General features: G+C 33.6%; 2 protein-coding genes across 2 annotated transcripts; one reads left to right on the top strand and one right to left on the bottom strand.

The window, feature by feature from the left end:
- The first annotated feature begins 7,422 nt into the window (after positions 1–7,422).
- LOC108210211 (probable LRR receptor-like serine/threonine-protein kinase RKF3) lies at positions 7,423–9,879 on the top strand. Its single transcript, XM_017381505.2, has one exon. The coding sequence runs from the start codon at positions 7,606–7,608 to the stop codon at positions 9,460–9,462; it is 1,857 nt and encodes a 618-aa protein (XP_017236994.1). The 5' UTR covers positions 7,423–7,605; the 3' UTR covers positions 9,463–9,879.
- A 2,366-nt stretch (positions 9,880–12,245) lies between these two features.
- On the bottom strand, positions 12,246–15,703 carry LOC108206178 (uncharacterized). The gene is made up of 4 exons (XM_017376397.2): positions 14,665–15,703; positions 13,292–13,499; positions 13,043–13,172; positions 12,246–12,772 (listed from the first exon to the last, which is right to left on the bottom strand). Exons 1-4 carry the CDS (start codon positions 15,516–15,518, stop codon positions 12,492–12,494), a joined length of 1,473 nt encoding a protein of 490 aa, XP_017231886.1. The 5' UTR covers positions 15,519–15,703; the 3' UTR covers positions 12,246–12,491.
- Between the last annotated feature and the right edge of the window lie 10,203 nt (positions 15,704–25,906).

The raw sequence follows: 25,906 nt of genomic DNA, 5'->3' as shown, positions 1-25,906 counted from the left end.
ATTAGAATTAGAAAGAGTTATGTAATGATTCGTGTTTATATTGAAATATAACACGTTAAAGTTAAAAAAGAGTTATATGAACGGTCTTGTTAAAACAAGATATTTAAAATTATATATTTATAATTTTATTTATAACATTATTATAATTTTTTAATGAAATATTATATGATAATGAATTGTTATGAGTGTTTTTAGTATTTGAAACTGTTTAACAATATAATACTAATAGACTCCACATTTGTAGACTTGTATTACCAAAAGGAGAGTACCAAACCAAAAAATATAACTAAAACCTTGGATTACAAATTATACCCATGTTGGCTTATTATAGTATAGTATAGATTATCTTGCGCTCAGGCCCAAATTCAGCCTCGCCCTTAGTGAACACAAAGGGCTAGCCCACGTAGTTAATTCAGGGGAGGTCCACATGATCTGGATTGGGTGTTAAAATCGGGATGTCGGGTCAGCTCATCTATTCTCATGCTCCTCGGAGGAGGCTGCACTCAGTAGCTTATATCTGTCTGACCTAAGAAGATAGTTTACAATTGGAACCAAAAAATGAGAAACCTATTCTGATGAGGCTATTTTTTCCACAAAAATTATGTATAATTTGATCATTATAATTAGGGTATGTAAACACTTTGTTTGGAGTGAGGACACAACCCTTGTAAGAGCAACTAGCAAGTACTCTTTTAATCTAGCGAAAAAATCCTAATTCTCAAATAATCTCAGTCGAAACCAAAGTCATAAATCCTATCCCGTCATACGCCGTCATCAACCTATACTAATTCCAGCAATTCTTCCCGAATCTTGGTATCACCATATTCCTCCGTTAATATGATATAATATATTATAGATATTATAATATTTATATTTTATCGAGACATTGTGTAATGGAATGTAGCATAAAAAACATGAACTTTACATATTGCTTCGACCTTTTTACTTCAAGAGAAAACAAATAATAACAAATTTTTTATTTAATTATGTTTGCTTACAGTCCTTGAATTTATTCTGCGAAAGAAGGATAAAAGATGATAAAACACATTATACGAGGAGTGTTAGGAATAATATACGAGATCAATCTTCTAATACAAAGCACACACAAAAATTATATGACGCGGAAAATCCACGTCCCAACTTGTATTATTAATCAAAACCGTTATCAATAATACAATCCAACAAACTAGGATACTCAAGCCTACCAATACTCAAGCATACCTATCAAACAATATGACTATGTATATATAGCCATCAAACTTAGACAAATCAGAATCTAACTCTAATATACCTAATCATAATCCTAATCCAATTTTAATTTCTAACTCAAATCAGAATCCTATTCATATTGGGTTGATACCCAACAATCCTCCCCTTCAACCCAATACGGTTTCAAAATCTTTTAACGATCACCATGAAGACGTTGACGTCCATCCGCCAATGCCTCCCCTTGAGTAACAACCTTTCCATCTAGCATAAAAAGATTTCTCTTATCCTTCCAACCTTTGAGTATCACCAATTCTTGTTTGGTGACCTCCAAACAACTGTTCTTCATCATAACAGTACATCCCAAATCAACTAATTTACCCAATGAAATTAGATTTCGATTTAGCTCCGGTACATACCTTACTTGAGCTAATTTTCGAATACGACCATTATGAAGTTTCATTGTTATCTCACCAACGCCGGTAACTTTTATCGTTTTACCATTTGGTAAAGCTATCATCTTTCCCTCACAATCCTTATAGGACGAGAACCACTCCCTCCTAGCACATATGTGATGAGAACATCCCGAGTCAAGTATCCATTCTTCTTTTGATCCCTTGTCTTCTTGAACCAAAAGAGCATCATCAACCGTCTCAACAAGCGAAGCACTACCCTTCTCTCGAATTTTCTTTAACTCCTTTAGGTCTTCTTTTGCTTTCGGACATATGAATTGATGGTGGCCCAATTCTTCACAATAAAAGCACTTGATATTAGGGTTATGTTTCTTATCAAACTTCTTTTTCCTGTTATATGCATCCATCATAAGTGCACTTCTGTCCGATGTATCACCTGATCCTTGCTTCATCAATCTTTCAGCTTCAAGAATAACAACAGTAGTCTCATCCAAAGTTAACTTCGTTTTTCCAACCATTAAAGAAGTAATCACATTATTATACTTATATGGTAGGGAAACAAGTAAAAGAATGGCTTTGTCCTCATCCTTTAATTTTTCATCCAAATTATTCAGCTGGTTGATCAACCCATTAAAACGATTTAGATGATCTCTCAAATCTCCGTTTTCTTCCATCTTAAGTCCGAACAAATCTTTCTTGAGAAACAACTTGTTGGCCAAAGACTTTGAGTGATATGTCTTTGTCAACTTCTCCCACAAATTTTTAGGGTTATTCTCCTCGAGAACATCATACTTGATTTCCGGTGCAAGAGCCAACCGGATAGTCGACGCAGCACGTAATTTCATATCTTCCCATCTTATCCATCATGAACCTGAGCTCTTGATACCACTTGTTAGGAATAATATACGAGATCAATCTTCTAATACAAAGCACACACAAAAATTATATGACGCGGAAAATCCACGTCCCAACTTGTATTATTAATCAAAACCGTTATCAATAATACAATCCAACAAACTAGGATACTCAAGCCTACCAATACTCAAGCATACCTATCAAACAATATGACTATGTATATATAGCCATCAAACTTAGACAAATCAGAATCTAACTCTAATATACCTAATCATAATCCTAATCCAATTTTAATTTCTAACTCAAATCAGAATCCTATTCATATTGGGTTGATACCCAACAAGGAGTATATTTTTCTATCTCATTCAGTTTTAGCAAGAAAGTGTTAGAATAGAATTTTATAGTAATTGACAGTTTTATCTGTCGGTTATTATAAAAAATATACGGGAGGGTATATTTTTTTAAATCACTCAGTTTCAATGAAAAAGTGTTTGAATAGAATTTTATGGAAATGAACTGTATTATATTATTGACATTATTGACCACGAATACGATAAAAAAAGTTCACTATATGAAAAGAGGGTCCAGGTCCACAACATTCATATGCTGTGGAGCTGTTAAAAAACATACAGGTTCCTGGCCATTGGATGCATATCCAGCGGCCAGGATTAAAACAAAATCTTAATATGTCCAGCGGTTTTTTAGCGCTGGACGGGAAAAACCAAGTTTTCCCACATACAGCGCTTGGTTTTTTAGCGCTGGACGGGAAAAACCAATTTTTCCCACATACAGCGCTTTTTTAGCGCTGGACAGGGTTTCCCCGTCCAGCGCTAAAAAAGCGCTGGACATATTAAAACTTTGTTTTAATCCTGCCCGCTGGATATGCATCCAACGGCCAGAAATCTGTATGTTTTTTAACAGCTCCACAGCATATGAATGCTGTGGACCAGGACCCATGAAAAGAAATCAAAATCAAAATCAATCATTTGTTTAGCGAAAGTTTTCACCTAACCACACAATCAAACCATCAAACAGTAATTAGTTATATAAACACTGACAAACCTACATCAGAGTTTATCTAAGCAATAAGACTCACTAAACTATATAGCCCATCAGTAGGTGCACAGAATACACTCTCGTTAGCCTGGGTGATTTTATTTAGTAAAGTTCTAACTCAGTCTGTTAAATTTAACGACCAGTTCCAAAGTTTCTCTGAGGTCTGATCTGTAATAGCCGACATAATATTCCTTTTTTCTTATATATTAAATTATATGAATAATATTCCAAATGATTGAGATAGGTCAATTGCACTCAATAATATCTATATAAACCGGTCAATACTCCGTCCTCCATCCAATTGTATACACGTTTTTTTCCCTTCATATTTTAAGATTCTTATAAAATATAGTTGTATAATTTATTTTTAATTTTTTTATAATGAATGTTATATTTTTTATACAGCCCGTGCCACGTCCCCTCCCTAATGTATATTATTTGTCGGGACAGAGAGAGTAGCGGGTTATGGATAGTCCGCTAAATCGTATTAACGGCCGCATCACACGTATCTAAATTGTATATTATGAATAATCATGATATTAAAATTAATTACGAATTAAATTTTGGATAATCATCGATCTGGATGCGATTTTAAATATTTAAAATCACAAACCGAATTATATAAATCGTTTTGAAAGATGCCTATACTTTTTACATGAACATGTCAAGTTCAGTCTACTTTTTGGTGAAACTGGAAACTTTTAAAACGTTTAAACAAATATTACACAAGAACACACAGGTCTTAGGTCTTACATTACGGAGTCTTTCTTTTTTAAAACTAGTTTATGTTTTTCTGACAACATCTAGGTGCAATGAAACTGACCCCTATTTACTTAGGAGCTCTGTTTTGACCGTAATACAATATAGAACATACAAAAAGAATCTTCATATTTTAATTTGAAGTGAACTTTCAGGGTTTATTTTTCTCTAACATCAATGGTAAAATAAAGTGGCGCAATCTAGAACTCCAGCACCACAAGCCACCCATTCATCACCATGCATATCTAGCCAATACTACTTTTTCTTTGTAAAGTTAACAGATCATATTTATATAGAATCATTGGTCCTCTTTCTCCACAAACATTATGTATTAAGTATTTGTTGGTATCAGCTGTATAACCGCAATACTTTTACATTGATCAGTTTGGAAATTAACGGTTAGTTATTATCTGGTTGAATTAGATATTTTGACTAGCAAATTAAATTAAATATTCTTATTAATTAAATTAAATATTCTTATTAGAGGATTAAATTAATAGTTTCCTGTAAAATTGTTTGGTAAATAACGCTTTTTAGGACTAGTTTTTTAGCCTAAACCTCTATTTCAATCCGCTAACTATCAAACAGTCACATTAGCGGATTGAAGTAGCAAATTTCCAAAACACCCGAACCCTTAATTTTACACCAAACCTCTGACTTTCAAATACGGCCACGGTCACTGTATATATCCATGAATGGTTAGTTTTGCGTAAATAATCACAAATTGTATTCATAGTGTTGCAACATATACATGAATTATTGATACATTAGAAAACTTTGTATTATTTGTTTATAAGATTGTGTTAACATCTCAATAGTCTAAAGCCATCTTTGGCTAGCTGTGTAGTCAAAATTTTTTAGACCCATCAATATCCAAGATGATATAAGTTTGAATAACATCTATGTATATGACTAAATATATTAAGAGAATCCTTCAGTCCTAAAAGCTTATGTAAAAGTTCGAAAATAGAAGTTGGTTTATAGTGTTTTCTTTCTCCAGGTTGAAAACTTAAACATGTAAAACACTAAATTAAGCCAAAGACACTCTATTTTTTCCAACAAAAAAAAGCAGGATGCAGCCATCCATTATTACTGATATATGTTCAACAGAATAAAACCGTTGCATGAAAAATCTTAAAACATGCCATTTTTTAATGAGAAAATACTGTAACATATTTGTATATATATATCAAAAATCAAAGATTAAGTCCTGCAACAATTATTTTATCATTTATAATATATCGTGAAATTCGATTATTAGGACCAAGAAAGTAAAGTACATAATATACTCATTTGGGTAGTGGAGGATGATAGATATGATTAGGCCAAAAAGTTGAATGAATTTCCTAAAGAGTAAAATACAACGTGTGTACACCAAGTTTGCCAAATATCCGATATGTGTACCTGCACTTTCACATATTGCAATGTGTGTACACAGAGTTTTTGAATCGCTGCAGTTCGTGTACAAGCGTTAGTTTGGTGACTAACGGCGTTAGTCATAGTTTAAAGAGATGAGTGATCAAATTGCATTTTTGACATGTAACGGCTATATCACGGATACAACCCGTAACCCATGATCAAACCCGATAGAAACTTCCCCAAAATCAACAAACCCTGTACAAAGTACGTCTTTCTTTTCAAAAGTAGTTTCAGAAACAAAAACAAAACATTGCAAATGTGTGATGCAAGAACAGCACATTTTCTTTAGAGAATAAACTAGTTGAGAACCCCCGAGTTGCGGCGGCCTATAAAAATTATATTAATGATTCAATATTAATATTTGTAGAATGCAGTAATTTTGTGGCTGTTTATAAAAAATTATATTAATGTTTCAAAATTAATATTTGTAGGATAAAATAAATTTTATATTATAAAAATCTTGATGTAATACCAATACTAATATATAAAATTACAAAATTGGACTATAATTCATGGTGAAAAAATGAAAATAAATTTATACACGTAATTAACAATTTAAAACACGGCGAATTTTAATTTTATATGTGTTTTTTTTGAAAAGTAATTATGTTCTTACATTGTCATCTTACTCCAATTTTTTTGGATTGATTTTGCACAAAAACATCTGACTTAAATCTGTGAGAGTCTATAACTACCCTTCTTGTCACAACCTTTATTTTTTAATATTGTATGAACAGTCTTCACTTAAAAGTTGCTTGAACGGAGCAAACAGATAATGCATGAATAATTTTTTTCCCGTGTACAAAGTAAATCATATATCCGAAACTAAAAAACGTAGTTCTAATTTTTGATATTTTTCATTCAAAAATTGCAGAAAATTAGAAAAATAAAACGGAGCGATGTGAGAGGCGCCACCTACACGCCCCTCGTTTCTCCTTTATACAAGTATATTGATACTTGATATGATTTTAACAACAATTAATACAATGATATCCCCTGACGGTGCTAGGATTCATCATGAATCTGGTATGAAAAATTTATTAACAAAAATTTCACCAACATAACATTTAAACTGGTTTTTAAGAGAATCAAAGTAAATACTCCTAAAAAAAGAAGAATCAAATAAATAATTTTTTCTAGTACGGTTTGGTACACAGTTTGGTACTGTCATTTTCACAAGAACTCGAAGCAACAGCCTCTGTATTACTCCCTCCGTTCCTTTTTATTAGTCGCTTTGATTTTGTGCACGTAATTTAAGGCGCCCAAAAAATATACTTCTACGCATTACTTTTCAAATTTTCTTTTTCTGAATAAAAATTTAACATTTATATTTTTATTCAGAAAAAAAAAATTAAAAAATAATGTGTAGAGATATGTTTTTTTTCCACATCAAGATACATGCAAAAAAGTCAAAGCCAATAATATATAAGAACGGATGGAGTACTCTGGAGTAAAAATCTCTCGGACGATAAAACTATGTACAAAGGAAGACGCGTACTTTATTTTCCTTCGCCACCAGATTAAACTTGAAACTGCTTTCTTTTCTTTAATTACAAACGGAGTGATCTGTTTTTGACGGATGTACACGTATCGCACGTGACTCCAAACTCTGTACACACGCATTGCTATATATGAAAATGCAGGTACACAGATTGAATATGTAAGAAACTTGGAGTACACAAGTTGTATTTTACTCTTTCCTAAAAATAACAAAAAAGTAACAAACACAAGCAAATCCAAGACTTTGCCAGCTCCATTTCCCTGTACTAACTAATCACCAATAAAGTCAAAATCCGTCCAACCAAACAACCCCTAATCAAGAACCATCAAGAAACACTCATCTTCTTCTTACCCTTTTCCATGAAGCACTTGAAATCCTCACTAATCCACTAAAACAATGTCAAGATCCCATCTTTTTATCATTACACTTCTTGGGTTTTGCTCACTTTGCTCATCCCAGTCCCCCACAAAATGCCCCCTTGATTTCAATGTTCTCAGGCGCCTTGCTGAGGGCTCCAGGCCCTCCGATAAAGTCGCTGATCAGTGTCTCTTGATCCTCCAGGGCTTACGCCTGGTTCAATCTGATTATCTTAGGAGGACTAACAAGTTCTTGCCTCCTCTCTCGTCTGCTGAGTCTTGCTGGAAAGATTATCAGGGAAATTTTGATCAGTTGGGTAATAGTTTTGATATTCGAAGCACTTGTGGATTTGAGACTCAGTGGATTGCTGAAGGGTGTCAGAATATTACTACAAGGGAAGAGTATGAGAGTAGGAATAGTAGGAATGCTTTGAATGGGGTTTCACAGGCTTGTAATCAGTCTTTGAATGGGGCGCCTTGTGCTACTTGTACTACGAGTCTTTCGGCTTTGTTGCCTTCTGATGTCAAGGGGGAGAAAGTTGGGAATGTGTCGGATTGTACTGCGTTTAAGTCCATTTATGCAGCTGCTTTTGCGAATTCGTATGGTCCAACTGATAGGGGGACAGCTGAGTGTTTGTTTGCGCTGACATTTGATAGGTCGAATAAGGATGAGAGTAGGAGGAAGATTTTGATTGGGGTGTTTTCGGGGATTGGGGGTTTGATAATTGTGGTTGGGGTTTGTGGGTTTTTGTGGTTTAGGAAGAAGAAGATTGAGAGGGCTAAGAGGAAAGAGGAGATCACGAAGAAATGGACTGAATTGAATTCGTCTGCGTTGGATTCAATTAGTGGAAGTACTACATTGATTAAGTTTTCGTTTGATGAGATTCAGGAGGCGACGAAGAATTTCTCGAGGTTGAATATAATTGGGAAGGGGGGATATGGGAATGTGTATAAAGGGGTTTTGCCGGATGGGACTGAAGTTGCGTTGAAGAGGTTTAAGAATTGTTCCGCTGCTGGAGATGCAGATTTTTCTCATGAAGTAGAGGTTATTGCTAGTGTCCGTCATGTGAATTTAGTGGCTTTAAGAGGGTATTGTACAGCTACAACGAATTTTGAAGGTCATCAAAGGATTATCGTTTGTGAATTGATGAAGAATGGGAGTTTACACGATCATCTTTTTGGGTCGGATGAAAAGAAGTTGAGCTGGCCTCTTCGACAAAAGATTGCGTTAGGAACTGCTAGAGGATTGGCATATTTGCATTATGGGGCACAACCAACTATTATTCATAGGGATATTAAAGGTAGTAACATACTTTTGGATGATGATTTTGAGCCTAAAGTTGCAGATTTTGGCCTTGCTAAGTTTGCACCTGAGGGAGCAACACATGTTAGCACTAGGGTTGCTGGAACAATGGGCTACGTTGCCCCTGAATATGCTTTGTATGGGCAGTTGACAGAGAGAAGTGATGTTTATAGTTTTGGAATTGTGCTTCTTGAACTTTTGAGTGGGAAAAAGGCGCTTCTTGAGATCGACGAGGACCAGCATACACTTGTGGCGGATTGGGCTTGGGCGTTGGTTAGGACAGGTAGACCATTAGATGTTGTTGAAGAAGGTATTCCGGAGTTAGGGCCACCAGATGTTATGGAAAAGTATGTGTTGCTTGCTGTTCTTTGTTCTCATCCTCAATTGTATGCCAGGCCTACAATGGACCAAGTAGTGAAGATCTTGGACTCAGATCTGCCAGTCCCAATGATACCCGAGAGGCCTATTCCGATCACTGCTGCTATTGATGATATTGAGAAATCTGTTAGCACCATGAATTCAGGTAATTTGTCCACTTATTCTGGCTATCAGCCATACATTGATAATTCTGCACCTAATACACCAAGGTTGTAGTGGGCTGATAGGCAGCAGTTTAAAAGCTCTTGCTTCTGAATACAATAGAGGAAGTCAGGAGGTTTTGCTCAGCAAGGGGGATATACCCCTAGATTTCTGCAAAAGCAATCTTTCAGAAGCTTCTTGAGCTTATTGTTGAGTTAAAAGTTTTAGAAATAGGATCTTTCCAAATTTATTTGTAGAGTAAATTATGATTGTTTTGTTTAAAAAGGAGATAGAGCATATGGTTTTCGTTCTTTGCCATCAGGTGTGTCCTTGGCCGCATATGCAAATCTGCATGCGCTAATAGTGTTAATTATCAGGACTCTAGAGGGCAGGAGTAATATCTGTGTATAGATCGAACCCCTTTCTACTAGTGTTTTCTTTTTTGATAATCAGACATTCTTTCTAAGAAATTTGAATTGTGCAGATTACTTCTTTGTTGTGCCATGTAGTATCTGTAGTTGTCTTTCTGTTATGTAGTGATGTATATAAGCTATCAAAGATGCTACACACATAAGTTCCTTCATATCAGGTCCATAGTAGGTGATAAGTCAATGGTTGATTAGTGGCCACTCATGGCAATTTGCACTCTTAAGTGTAGTGGAATTGTGCTATTTTGATGTAACTAGCTTTATAGCACGTGCGAGGCACGGGCATGCTCTAGTTACTCTTAAATTTTTTGAGATTTTGATGCACAAGGGCTTGCCTTGCAGTATTCATTGTGTTGTGAGCCTGCTTTTTCTTTGTTACATAGTGCTAGATATATCCTTGCATAGTCTTTGACAATATGCTGTTTTAAGCAAGAACACATTCTATTGGCACTCAATACACCTCATTGATGTCTCCTATACAGAATCTAGTGCCAAAGCATAGGACCTATGTCCCTTGTGCATAATGAAATGAACTTCAGGAGATCTTAAAGTTCTAAATATTTATTTAATGGCCTTATGTACGAAATGCCAGGCACCACATTAAGGTTACAGCTTGAAATGAGAAGCTGAATTACCTATATGAATTGGGAAGAAGATGAATTCTGAAAGCAAACATTTGATGGTTGGCAAATACTTGTCAAGATCCAAACTTAATGTCATTGCTCAAAAATCTCCATCATATTCTATCTGCTTAATTTGATATTCGAACTGATCTCCTTCTCTCATACCTCTACCAGTCCCTGTAATATGTATTTGTGGACAAAAACATCCGTGAAGTAATATAAGAGCAAGTCCAATAGGTTACTTATAAATAATATAAAATAATAATGAGTGCTAGTATGTCTTAGTGATTTAGGTATTCTATTTTTAGTGTCAACTTCAATAATAATCCCTATATTTGTTATCCTAAGATTATTTTAATAATAAATTTGAGAGAGAGAAGGGGAAAAGGAGAGAATGGACAAAGAAAGAAGGTGAGAGATGATTATTTTATTCATAAATATTAAATAGGTAATGGCTATGGGTTACTTATAAATAGGTAATGGCTAGGAGAATTAAGGTTGTGCTAGTGATTTAGGATAACACTAGGATAGTGTTGGAGTACATTTTTTTGACACATTACCTAAATGTGAGTTTAGGACATCATATAGGTAACCTATTGGACTTGCTCTAATATGATTTCTAACTTCCCAAACATGAGTAAAATTTTCTGTAATATTCGCCGATGAACTTAAGGGTGTGAAAATGAGAATAGATTGAACATAGATTGAAGCCTACCCAGACTCGAGGCTTTGTTGCGAGTGATCCAAAAAGCTCGACGTCCACTAATAAATATTTTTTAAATTAGTTTCAACAGCGGTGCTCTAAAGGCGAAACATAATTTTTCCGATCTAATGCTATGCAACAAGAACATGGGAGTAAGATAGCTCCCAAAATTATAAAAGAAAGTTTAGAGACCGTGAAAGAGGCGGATTTTAACAAAAAGGTGACTTAACTTATCGAAGTTACTTAACTTAATTTTTATAATTTTACAATATAAATTAAGATTTTCATACTTTTATTTTTTTATGAGTATCGTAACTCTAAATTTGTAAATATATATATTACAAAAATTATTTTTAAGTACATATAGTTTAAAATTATATTTTTATATTCATTCAAAAGTATAAATTTTTCGAATGTATAAAACCACACAAACTGCATGAATCGCACCACATCGCACTGCAATTTTTGTGGTGCGGTTTATACGATTGTTATATTACGCGGTGCGGTTGCGGTTTTTGTAAGGGACAATAAAATACCTTCAACTCAAGTTCTTTTCTGATATAGAGATATATGAATTAATTCCTCTTACCTTGTTGGTTAGCTAAATTAGTTTTCATCATAAAAACTTATGAACACTTTCTGGGATCTCAATAAGATGATCTCAGATTATTTACGAATTTTTAACTTATCAATAGTTGTATATTTGATTCCACAATTTTTTACGGATTAATATCTCTCTCGCTCGGGAGAATGGAATGAATTTTGTGCTTTAACATAGGTTGAGAAAATGTTCATCATTTTCATTCCTTCAATCGTTTGATTGCTACTATATTAACTAAAATTCCAACTCAAATGTTTTGAAAGAAATGCTCATTCCATTTTTACATCATGTTTCTTTACAATCTTTATCACAAGAAATTTAAACTCATTCGTATTTAGTCACTAATCACTATTATCTCATATTTTTTTCATTCTTCATAAATTTTTATATAATTTTTCGTTCCATTCTTCTCTCATTCCATTCCATCCAAGTGAAGACACCTTAATTTCTTCTCTAAATCTCTTCTATACGGCAGCATGGTTGATGATTCTCTCAAGTTCAGCTAAGAAACACAAAGAAAACTAGATTTTTTTGATATACAAAATACATGAATAAGTCTTGATTGCCTCATATATACACAGGAAAGGAAGTATCAAAGTGAGTGTCTTAACTACTTGTGTCTTAACTACGTTTTTCATATTTCTAGCAGACATCAATTATACTCTGCTCCTTAACAAGAAAAAAGAAATGAACCAATCCAATCCAATCCAAATCAAGAAAATTAAGTCAGACATTCTTTTATGCAACATCTATCTCTTAACAGTGTTTGTTTTCCATATACCTTTTGTGGATGGTGATGAATTGTTTATCTTCACAATTCTCTGTTGCTTCGGTTTGTGTCTTCTCCTACTGCCAATTTGTTGCTGAGAGTTCATATCTACCTTTGTTACATCTACTTTCACAATGTGATGATCAGAAGTCCCTTTCGATGAGAAAACCGAGTATGATCCTGGAATAAACTTGTAAGGAGAGTCTGGTGATAACAAGACGTAATCAACCCGAGTTCCATATTTACATGTACCCTGGACACCTGCATTGCCGGACAAATTAATAACATCATGTTATCCACCAAGTTATGGCGGATCTAGGATATAAACTTTGAGGGGCACCAAGCAAATTTTTGGAAAGCACCTATAAATTTTTAAATTTTGTAGGGGCACTTCTATAATTTTGCAAAATTTAGAATGGTGAATAAATGTAAGAAAAATCTCAGGGGGGACACGTGTCTCCCATGCCTCTTCCTAGATCCGCCCCTGATTACATAGCAGACAAATATTAAGTTGTGATCAGTGCTTCTTACTCTGCCCTTTCGCGATCATGACTACTGATTCACACTCTCCTGCAAAGTCCTTGGCATCTGTATACTGCTTACTCTTTAGATATCTCATCACCTCAAGCTTTGGCGTTGGCTTTCCCATTTCTTCGTAATACTGATTTATATAGATACCATTAAAACCAGCATCATTTTAGTTCATGGTATGTTTTAACTTGTTCTGATTTGTAATATATATAGATATGATTGTTCCCCTTGAGTAGCACTACTTCTTACCTTTACAATGTCGCTCCATCTTTCGGATGAGTAATCTGTTTCATCAAGAGAATTCAGTCCTCCAGCCAAAATGTGAGGAGTGTCATTGGATCCAATTATGGCATTTATCTGCTTCATTCGCCAGTTTTCGTCTAGATGATCAAGTAGGGTGCAGTGAAACTCAATTTCTCCTGTCTGGGGTACATCGATTGTAGCCTTCAGAACGTTCCTACATTATTAATCAACATAATTTTGAGTCAATGATATGCTTGTCTTGCATCTTCATAGTTTGTTACATTCCTAGTTCAACTTCCATAACATGATTAAACTAAAGAAGATATAAGAAACAACTTCCTCTCCATTTTTATTACTAGTGGTTTAAAATTTATGCATAATAATTGTTCCTCAATGAAGTTCTTTCTTTGTCCTCATACGTCGTGAGAGAGAGATCGAGAGAGACCGGGAGAGGGAGAGAGAGTATATCAAAGATGAGAACGACCCATCAAAAATAACATGGACCAAAAACTAAATCCAAATCCTACAATTAAAACAGTGGGAGCTCCTATCATAAAACAGTGGGACTGTTAGGTTTAAGAAAATGAACTCACTATTTCAGCAGAAGCATCACAATAATAAAATAAATAAGAAAACCACTGATAATGAAATAAAATAATTAAATTTCTGTCTTATCATTCAAGTCAACTTGGACACAATTAACAATGCTGTATCGCATGTTACAACTTTGAGGGCAAGCGTCGATTGATAATTGACTCAGCCAAGATAAGTTAGAAAATTTCAGAGGGTAAAAAGAAAAAAAAAATGTTACTCATTTTTTTGCAGAATAATGTGGAATCACATGTCTGGAAAAAACAGAAAAGAACCTAAAAAAGTTGAGCAGTAGGTAGAATTTTCAGTTGTACATTACAGCAGACAGCTGTGCCAAATCTCTTGACAGCCAGTGCTACTCTTAAAGGAAAACATGAGAAACTGCCTTCTGGTCTCATACTGAGATTTAGTATACAAATAACACAGTACAGAAACCAGATAACTCCAAATTTTTTAGGTGAAATTGTCAGATGAAGTTTAAGGCTATGAACAAATGTACCCATCCCTCACATAATTAACACAACCTAACAACACAAATGAGTATATCCGTCAACAGGGTCCGGGAGGGTAAGATGTACGAACGTATTAGGCCATGTGTAATACAACAAGATTTACCTTCAATTTAGTAAAATTATGGCAGAACAAATTAATAATATAACAATCTGCAGAGAAGATAAAATGAAGACTTTTTGCCAACAAAACTTTCATGTTTAATAGTTGGTAAATTTTATCAAATAGTCGGAAAATTGACATAAAATTATTGTATAGGGGGAAAGAGTTTGAAGAACCTGAAATCAGAGTCATCAAAAATCTTCTGAATTCTGGACCTCTTTATAGGCCATTTCGACAAGATAGCATTGCCATATTCAGGAGCCCAACTCTCCGCGAAAACATAATTCATCCCCAAAGCTGCAGCTAAATCAGAGAGAGGCTTCATATCTTTCTCTTCCTCAGCTTTCACATCTTGTAAAGCTAATATATCAGCATCCAATTCTCTCAACACTTCAACAACTGTTCTTGTACTCCTGAAACTCTGTCCATTAATCACTGGCATCCCATTTGTAGGCATGCTGAAACTGGATCTCAACTGGCCTTTTCCTTTCGAAGAATCCATTTTATCGTCTTCAACGAAGCTTAATTGCCCACTCCTCTTCAATGAAATCTCATTATCCGGCAAATTTATCGATACCCTTAACTTTGATTTGACAAACTTTTGTTGCCTGGACAAATTATCCTCTGAGCTTACTGAAGTTGGATGCAGGGGACTCTGTTTTAGTATACTTTTCGGACGATCAGCCATCGAATTAGTCCTGAAATTAACATCACCGGGGCTTTTAACCTTTGAGAAATCACCATTTTCATAAACAGAACTAGAGAACATCTCAGTCTTGGGAATGACAGGCGCCATGGAGAAAAGGGCAGCATTAAACGTCGCGATACGGACTGACTTTCTTGACTTTGATCCATTAGGATGAATAGCTGCTGAGCTATTAATAATGGAAGACTCTTTCTGCTCTAACTGGAGCTTTGAGCTGGATTTTTCAAGCTTTTTGATCAAAATCTTCGGTTTAGGCCTGCGTCGAACCGGCCACCGGAGTCTCGAACAGAGGCGCTTGAAGTTTCTGTTGAAAATTCTGAGCATTTTTACAAAGAAAAACAGTTTGGTTGCAGGGAAAGCAAAAGATCAAAATGGTGGTGAATGCATGAGATGATGATGTAAGTTTTAGGTAGTGGTTTAGTTATAGTTGTGGTTTTAATGGGATTGGTATGAGAAATTAAGTAAAAGATTATGATTGGGAAATTATTGATATGATTTTTGTGTTGGTTTCAGTGGTGATAAACATATATATTGGCAGGACTCTTTTGGCATATGGGTTTAGTGACACGTGGACGAATTATGCTTTCCTACTCCATGAGGAAACTTCGTTTTGTGAATACTCCTCCGTTTTCCTTTTTGGGACGTCCCATCAATTGAATACATTCCAAAAGTAGTAAATTTTTATAATATAAAACATCATTACACCAACTACTTTCTTCCACCTCAAAAAAAAAAAAACTACTTTCTTCCACTATCTCCATTCTATAATAATATAAACACTATTACACCCACTACTTTCCTCCACCATCTCAAATTTATTATTAAATATAAATGGGTCCCACCACTATACCCAATTTTCATCCAACTTTACTCATTTCTTACTCAGTTTCTTGGTCTCCGTGTCCCAGCCATTTGTATACAAATGACTGGGACGGAGAGAGTAAGATATTGGCCTCATCTATTAAAAAAAAAAAAAGATATTGGCCTCAAAATTATAATTTTTGATTAATTTTTCTTTCCTTCTTTTCTTTTTATATATGCATACTTCACTCGTCCAGTAATTATATTCTATTTATGAGATAATATTATTCAAGATATTTTTTAAAATGCTTGACGCTTTTTAATTACTGGACGGGGTTATTTCAGCGTCAATATCGTCTCGTGATTAAAAAACGCTGAACATATTATAATTTTATTATAATCTTCGACACTAGATATTTATCCAACGGTAAGAAAATGATAGGTTATTTAAAATCAGGACCACTATTTAAATATATATATATATATATATATATAGAAGTGTCAAATTTTCATTGTTGATTTTTAAAATATTTGAATGATTTTTTTTTTGTTATTTGCTTTCGTATTATGGTGCATGACTTTAAGATTTGTTTGGAATTTTTTTTCTGATAATAATTGTTTTCTTCTTTTTCATTATGTATTTTTTCTTTCTTTATTTCAGGTTAGGTTCCGTCAGCGACAGAATAGGGCCGTTCACCGTTGTAATGTACAGCTAAATGAGAGAGACCTCCTGGACTGGATTGCCAAGCTGAACTAGACGAAGACCGATAACTATGTTAACTGCCTATTTATGTTTATTTTATTAAATATTATTTTGAGTTTCTCTATTATTATAATTGTAATTAATAAAGAAAAACCTTCACCTGGCTATGAGTGGCCAATCTGTTATATTTGGTTGGAGTGAACGGAATAGAATTAATAAAAATAAAAGAAAATAATAGAGTGTAGAAGGGATGATTTTAAAAAAAAATGAATGAGAGCAAATTTCATAGAGTCTTTCTAATGTGCGAGCACACACTAACAACCCTTTTTGTTGAGGTGGAGGGCTTTTATTGGTCATAATTTTCGTGCATTTGCAAGTGGCTATGATTTTTAATGAGGTTTTAGCCAATAAAAGTCCTCCATCTCAACAAAAAGTGAGTGTTAGTGTGTGTATATGGGCAGACACTAGAAAATTTGAATTTAATATGATAAGACTTGGTTAGAAAATAGGTTTCATAAGGAATGGATCATTCCTTCGTAAAATGGAGGGTTTGAGCTCGGGGTGATAGGAATGGAATGGTAGAAGGAATGAAATCATTATACATGCATGATAGGAATGGAATGGTAGACCGAATGAAATTATTTTATATGCAACTAAATTATAGTTCATTTTATTCTCTTCATTTTCATGCACCCCAACCAAACACAACATTAATTTCAAGCTGATTTTTTGGATCATTTTCAAACGTGCATAAACTAAAAATCTTTGTATAAACTTATTTCAGTTTAGAGATTAAACAGATCGAATAACAAGTTGATTTTAAGCGTGAGAAAACTGAATTACAGGAGGGATCAAAAGAGCTCCATTTGGTCGCAAGCTAGCTTTGTGTGTTTTGGTGGATTGAAAGAGAGAAGCTAACTGCTCTATGAGGTTGAAGCATTATATGACAGCAGAGATGATGTAATATGATGCTGACTGGTTTGTTATATAACCAAAAAAACTCTTACATAAATCTAAAATACAGTGGTGCTTCTCCTACCAGTTCATATAAAATACGCAGGATCAACAACTCTTTAAAACCATGGGGTTTCTTGCATGGAACGCCACGTCACCTAAAACACGGCGTTCTCCACGGACCATTTACAAAACCTCACTCTTCAATTTCAACATTTTATAATCTGGTCTCCTAAATTTATCTTCAGGTGCAGATGATTAAGCTACCTATACAGCTATGTCCCGTCTTTCTTCCCTTTTTAGTTGTCAGGTTGATTTTTTTTATACATAATATAAGTTCGTAAAAGAAACTTATTCTAGACAACACCCTTTTTTTTTTTTTTTTTTTTTTTGAGTAATTCTAGACAACACCGTTGATCATTTTCTTACAATTAAAATACCATTGTAATGTTGTGTGGGTTTTCTTATGATATGCAAAAGATTCCTTTGTGCTAACAAGACGTCAAAAACTACAAACCTTTTTATATTTACGTGTTCTTCCTTGTAATAATATCTGGACCCCGAATTCGTTTCTTTTTGGTCACAGTTGAGAGTTGACTATGGTGACAGAGCTACATAAAATTTTAAAAACAGGACGGTAAAGTCAAAAGGCCATGTAGCTGTCAGTAAATATTTCTAAGAGAAGAACCTAGGTTCTCAATAAACTAACTAAAGGTTTAGTCAATCATTAATTCTAAATTACTTCTCCAGAAAATCATTATTATAAATGATATATAGATGTAGTTATACAACAACTTGTGCTGCCGTAAAATTGTTATAGATCTAAAAGATGTTGTTACGTTGTTATCTCGATAAAGATATACGAAGCAAGTTTCCGTTTTTAATAAACATCTTATCGTTGTCAGTTTTAGTTGAGACCTGAAGGGGAAACAAATGTCATGCATGATGCAGCATATGATTAATCTAGGTAACTGTGAATAACTGAAATGCATGCCGGCCTAGATATACTGCACCACTTTTGTGGTCTCAAACCCTAATTTCCTTCCGAAGTACCCAAATTATACATGAGTTACATGAATACTCAAAATAACCTAGAGGTTTGTGTCCATTTAATCGAGGAATTCTTACAGTTTTTCTGAAATCTCGAGCAGTTAATTAGAGATCAGCTTAGACTTAACAAAAGTATAGTATATTTTAATATCATTTACATTCTACAAACAAATAGACTTTTTCCCGACCGAAATTTAACCTCAATTCATTATAACTTTCCAATTTATGATGAAAATATTTCCGTCGTTTTTGTTTAAGAAGTAAGTTCGAAAAATCGTCACAATTTTCAACATTCGTCGCAAGTTTAACCTAGTGGGTCTCATGACTTTCATTATTATAATAGCTAAACTTACGAAACATAATTCGTCGTAAACTAACTAATTTACGACAAAAACTTTCGTCATATGTAATTAAAGACGGGATCTGTGATGAACATTCATCGTAAATTCCGGAGAAAACCTTACGACATAAATCATCGTTATATATATGCTTGAATTTATTCTTTACATGCTAAATTTCTAGTATTCCTGCTATTTTATAGCATTCAAAATAGGTCCAAGACCTATCCACACATCCATTTCTTATTCAATGCATTTTACTACTATAACAAATACCTTAAGTAATACAAAAAAAATCCAACCAAATAATGGCAGAATATGACAGCCGTCGTAAGTTTGTAATGTAAAAACGGCGCCGTGCTCTAATTTGACAATTTTTTGATTGTTTTCTAATAAAAAAAAATAGTTAAATAGTCACTTATGACGGACATAACCATCCGTCGTAAGTTCTTCATAATTTAATGATTAATATATTATACTTATGACAAAGTGGATTTCCGCTTTAACAATTCATGATGACAGATTTCCGTTTTAAGTTTGGACGCATATGAGATCCGTCATAAGTTATCCATCGTAACCATGCGAGTTTCTTGCAGCGACAAAAAACATTAGAAATCCAGCTTCTAAGATTTTATGGATTAAGCCGTACCCCATAAGTTGCGGATTACAAGTCAACTTGGACATACAAACCGATTGATTAAATTGAATAAATAGTGAATTTGATATGCACTTAAGCGCCTTGAGCATCTGATCGACAATACTAGGCCTTAATATGGGTCAACCTGGAACAGGAGGGGTCTTAAGCTGGATTTGCTGTCTGAAATAATATAACAATGGGGTTAATCTACTCTGCACTAGGTTGGCTCTCATTCATTAATATATGTATGTGTGCAGGTACGTAATTACGTATGCATGTTTCTATAACAATATCTATCCCTTCTAGATATATAAAATATGTGCACCAGCAACTTTGCTGCCAGCTATTTTATCCTGTTTCAGCTTGTATTTTTGTGGCCAATATGACAGGAAAATGTATGATTATTAAGGATTCCCCTCTTTCAACCTTTGGCAGAATTTTATAATACAAGTCCTTTTTATTTTAATTTAACAGCGCAACTAAGATACTTTTAAATCTTTGTTTTCAGCTCCAGACAAGGATGTTTGCTTTTGAGTCATTTTGACAAAGTTTTCAAACCCTCGTATTATTGCAGATCAATAATTGATATTCTTATTCTTCACTCTGCAATTGACATTACAAACTATCTCCTCAGCCCAACAATTTGTATTTGTCGGAAAACAAAAACACCGACTTCAAAAGTGTAAACCCAATAATTATATCAAGAGATTTCTTTTTCTTTTTCTTTTCTTACAAATCGAAAATGCAAAGTGATAATAGAAAAAACTGCTTGATATTCATCGTATGTGTACACGGTATGTTATTGCACCGAAACAGAATGATATTAAATTATTCCACTTTCTTTTAGTTTTTGGTTTTGTGCACTCAACTTACCCCACAGCTTTTGTTACCATAAGGCCATACCATAAGCTGGAGAGCATTAAATAAATATATGACATATCCAAAGGAAAAAATTCCAGGGCCTCTCTCAATAATAGCCACATCCTAATTCATTGACCCAGTGATTAAGAATTGCAGACCAGTGAAGGTTTCATCACAAATCTCACAAGTCGTAGTCACACACAATGGTGTTCCTATTTGTCCACTGTCTAAATTGTCATTTTATATATGGGGCTGATCAGGAAATACACTCTCTTTTTATATCTAATACAGATACTCCTATGCATACACTGCTTCGAAGCTGGCATGCCCTCAATTTCCAGGCCCATGCCAAAACTTCAGTATCTTAAACTTTTAAGGGTCTCAGAGCATCATGGGTCCATCAAATCTTTTTTTTTTTAATGTAATACTTGTTTCAGTTTATAGTATAATTACAAATATCTTATAATTATATAATTATATTTAGTTTAAATAAATAAAATATATGAACATATAAAAAATATTTAATTTCAATAAAAGTATTATATTTGATCTATAATTAAAATATATTACATAATTAGGAAAAAAACATTACAAGAACAACATAATAAAAAACAATACGAACAATCAATTAAACATGTTGAAATTTAAATAAATTAGTCGGTAATGTGAAACTGCTAGATATGTTTAACCGAGTCCGTTTGTAGTTGACGATGTGTTGGTTTATCATGAATTGAATTCTGATATTTATTTGAACGTAGTCTTCATAAAAAAACAAAACCTAAATTCGGTTGTGATAAACCATCCACCCGGTTACTGTAAGATGGAAGCCGATCAATGTTTACGTTATGCAATTCAATGAAATAAAGCAGGAAAAACACTAAAAGCAGGAAACAACTGCAAAAGCTTTTTTATTTTATATCACTTGGGCTGAGCTCACTGCGCCAGGCCTGACCACATTTACTCTTGCACTCCAATGTAGCTATTACCAGCCAGTTACCATTTTGAAAGTGCCCCGGCAGCAATTGGGTTGCTCTGGGATGCTATTACATGCACCGGCACTTATAATCATCATAGTGTATATAAATTAGGATTTTCGCCTGCTCCAAATAGTTAATTATTTAAAGTTCTTCTTTATTTTGAAAATATATTCTCAAATAAAACATTTAAACATCAGCAACTATTTTGTTCTATTTATGGACCAAAAATGATGTGCATCACAAAAAAAGTTAATTAAATGTTCTATCATAAAAAATGATAACTGTCATAACTTATATGTGTGTGTATGTATTTGTGCGTATTTTTGTTTATGAGCATTTTGAAATTGATATGTAATATTATATCATATAAATACATAGTACATATTTATAAATTTTTATCTTCCGGTTCACCAAGACTGTATAAGTATTAATCCATAATTTATTATTTTATATGAAGTCATATTATATAAGTATTTAATTCAATCAAAAATAGTAATTTGATTAATAAATATAAATATATGATATATATAACGAAACAAAATTAATAAGTCATCACAAATATGCACACCTAAATTAAAAAAATTACAAAATGTAATTATATTCAATTGTGTAACTTATGAAATTAGAATAAGGTGTGTTATCAGTTAATTCAATTTCATCATGTATATGTTTATTAATTTATTGTGTATCTTAAGAATATTGTTATGTGTTAGGATACCGTTTGATTATGTAATTAATTTATATTAGAAGCATGATTAGGAGTGTAGGTTCCATTTTATGTTATTCAGTTCTGGTCTGATAAATTCTAACTGAGACTTGGGGGAAATCCAGATGTGAGCAAAACAAACAATGTTGATAGTATGGTACCTGATGTGTCTCAAAACCAAAGAAAACGTTTCACTAATGTTTTTGTCCAATGCAGATTGTTTTGGAACCTACAGCGCGAAGAGGACTCGTTGATATGAACTTTGTGCAAGAGCATAATCATCTTTTTGGTCCAAGGGTATGAAAGGATATTTTTAAGACATAACTGAAAATATCCTTTGCTCACTAGAACTTCATTATGGACTGTTCTCGTGCTTTTTTGTTGTTTTAGTTCATTTAATCCAGCACCTTGTATATGATTAGTGAGGTATATAGTATGATAAATTGACACTATTTAACTAACTTGAACATCAGCACATATATCTATGTTCCATTTCAGTATATAAGAATAGAATACCAAAACTTAAAAATTGAATAACACTTTCAACATTAATTTTTACCCAAAAAAAATATCTTTCTACATGACGCAGACCCGGCTTAGTAAATATATATAGTACTCCCTCCGTCTCTTAATATTTTTCCTATTTGCCTTTAACACGTTTGCCAACGCATACTTTTGATTGTTAATATCTTTAATGTTGTACTAGTAATAAATATAAAAACTTCACTATATTAAAGTACTCATAAATACAAATTCAAAAAGATCACTGATCACTATATTTGTTTTTATAGATTAGACGTATGTTAATTAGTAATTTGTCTAATGGGAGTAGTATATTGCTTTTTTAATTTAGTCAAAATCTTTTAGATACACACGATAAAACAAGTGTCTTCAATTAGCTCATCCAATTAGCTTTCTTTTCTCGGACAATTTTTGTTAAATGATAAAGAGAAGAGTTTTGTTGTGAAAAAGAAAAGTGAAACTTAGTAAAAAGATGCAGTATGTTCTTTTTTTTGTTCTGGTCAATTTTATGATGAAATTATAATTTTCACCATAAATTTGTTTAGGATAGATTATTTTCGACGGACAATTTAAATGTGGACAGTGGCATTAAATGAGGTTAGTAAATGTATGTTCGGAAACCGTCGTAAGTTAATGAATGAAAATGATATTGTTCCCTAGTTGCATCTGTTTGGCGCTTTTTCAATTTAATTTTTATTTTGAAAAATATTTTAAATACCGACCATGAAAAAGTTTGTTCTGTCATAAGTATATAAGAACATTGTTTCCTTTCTTGAGAATGTTTCGTATTTTTTAATTAGTTAAAGTACTAAATTTACGAGGGTAATCGCCAACCTATGAGTGCATTTGTTTGCTAAATTGGTTGTTTAAACTGTTTCTTTGCCTCAGCACCCCAGTTCTGCAATTTTGAAAACATAAGATGGGGGTTTACTACTGATTCATGCATATAATATACAGAATTGATACGTGTAACGAACATGTTTATGTTCTTTCATCTGCATAATGTATTTATCAGACTGCAAATATACTTTAAACTTTAATAGTTGGTAGCTTGTTTTACTTCACACATGGAAACATATTTGTTTCTTTCAGTTCAAAATATATCAGTAGCCAAACATCGATTAAATTACTGCCCTAACTCCTGATCCTAACCAGACTAGCTTGTAACCTTCCTGTCATTATTTTATGAATGTAGCGGCATCCTTTACTTCTTAATTAGTTTCTAAGCTTATCATTGCTTTATATTTATATAAAAAACAATTAGTCTTGCACATCTATGTGACTAATATATGAAGTTGACCTGCAACTCTGAAACTGAATCTGTTTGCATCAGGTAATTGCCAATTCATTTTATAAATTCTGACTACCCTACCCATCAGCAATAGCCCCTGCAGAGCCCATATCTGGTCTAATCTTCTCTAAGAACTATATGTATATGTGGAAGCACTAGGAATGTAAACAAGATTAAATTATTTCAATATAAGGGAGCAATTTTTTTATTGAACCCTTGCTCTAAAGAAATAGAAATCATGTTTTATAGTCCATATTTAAATGCTACTCGATTGAGTGAAGCACACTGGACACTCGTAATTTCAGTATTACCAAGCTAACTTCCACAACATTCTTTCTGCATTTACCATACATTTTAAGAACATGTCAGTCAGCTCCTTGGCATACAGGAATTGTAAATTCTCTGTTAGAGACTTTAAAAGTAATAATTTTTTAGTATTTAATTTGAAATATCGATGCTGGTTATAACAATCATCAATATTAGATAATTTTTGTATCACTTGTAAAAGAGAAAAAATTTGAAGAAATTTGCATGTTTGTTTGCTTTGGTTGATATGAGAACATTGTACACATTTGTTTGCTTGTAAATTTTTATAAAACGAAACTTTATAGAAGCTAAAGAACATAATAATAATTTGCTGGTAGAAATTGAAGCTAACCAATTTATCTTATTTAGGATTCAGTTACATTGAGGATAATATGTTATTGGTAATATTTCAATCAGGATAGTCTAAAGTATAACATTACATATGAGCCTCACCTGACTACATATGAGCTTCCTCAAAACCTTTGTCATCTAGAAGTGTGGAATATTTCTGGTTCGATTTAGGATTCCCTCAATTTAGGTGTTAATCATACCCAACAGATGTGCATCTCTTGTCATGTCCATTCTTTACCAGTATGATCTGACTTAGTTAAAGGTTGAGCAAAGTGAAACAATGCCTGTGAATGAACCTGTTAACATCTTAATTTTTGGGTATATCTTTAATTTTAGTGACCAACAAAAAATTATATTAAATACATACTTCTTTATTTTTAGGAAAACTGCATCTACCAACTACCAGAAAGGTGGGTGCAACCAGGGGAGCCGCCTCTGTGATAGATGTTCTTCCACAGAGCCAGAGGGTGCAATTGTGCAACAATCAAGCATAACCAGGGGCGGAGGGAGTAACAGACCAGAGTAGGTCTGGGCCCACCCTGAAATTGGGCCAAAACCAAATATTTTTTAATTAAGGAAGCCCAATCCACAGGACACATCCTTGATCTCACACACATGAGTTATGACACAGAACAAGAAGCAGCGAAAAATATAGAAAAAAAGACCAAAAGAGAGACAACCAAGAAAAACAAACAGAGGGTCGAGACACAAGAGAGAGGCATGCTGAAATATTAAAGGCTCTTTCTTTGCTTCTCTTCTCCCTCAACCTTCCTTATAATTTTCTTATTCATTTTTCTATTTGTAAGAGGGGAAAAAATTAGTTTAATTTGGCTCTCTCTCATATTTATGCAGTAGCGATTATATTTTTTTTTGGCATTAGTTGGGAAAAAATTCATAGTTGATTTTGGCCCTTCCTCATATTTATTTCTGGCTCCGCTACTGAGCATAACTATGTAGTCCTACATTTTTTTGGCGATTCTTACTTAACAAATTCTCATCCGAGGTGACTGCAGACAGAGCGCCAATAGCTCTGACTACAGTACTGTTGATATGCGAAAGACATACCAAATCAGTCATCCCAGTTACACGCGCGTGTTACAATGAAAGACCACAACAGATCATTCAGTTTCTATATTATAATTGGTTTAAGCTTCAGGGAGGTCTACCTAAAAGACTACTATCCTGTCAGGTTTTGCTAGGGTTTGTGCCTATGCT

Source organism: Daucus carota, chromosome 2, assembly GCF_001625215.2.
Source record: "Daucus carota subsp. sativus chromosome 2, DH1 v3.0, whole genome shotgun sequence".
In the NCBI taxonomy this organism is placed as follows: domain Eukaryota; kingdom Viridiplantae; phylum Streptophyta; class Magnoliopsida; order Apiales; family Apiaceae; genus Daucus; species Daucus carota.
Note: the sequence above shows the minus strand (reverse complement) of the source record. Positions and strands in the feature narration are given on the sequence as shown.

Excerpts from the sequence above, each read along its gene's own strand:
- LOC108210211 (XM_017381505.2), top strand. The coding sequence starts at position 7,606 with ATGTCAAGATCCCATCTTTTTATCATTACACTTCTTGGGTTTTGCTCA.
- LOC108206178 (XM_017376397.2), bottom strand. The coding sequence starts at position 15,518 with ATGCTCAGAATTTTCAACAGAAACTTCAAGCGCCTCTGTTCGAGACTC. Across the intron at positions 13,173-13,291 it reads GATGGAGCGACATTGTAAAG|TATTACGAAGAAATGGGAAA; the intron begins GTAAGAAGTAGT and ends TATATAAATCAG. Across the intron at positions 12,773-13,042 it reads CATGATCGCGAAAGGGCAGA|GTGTCCAGGGTACATGTAAA; the intron begins GTAAGAAGCACT and ends CCGGCAATGCAG.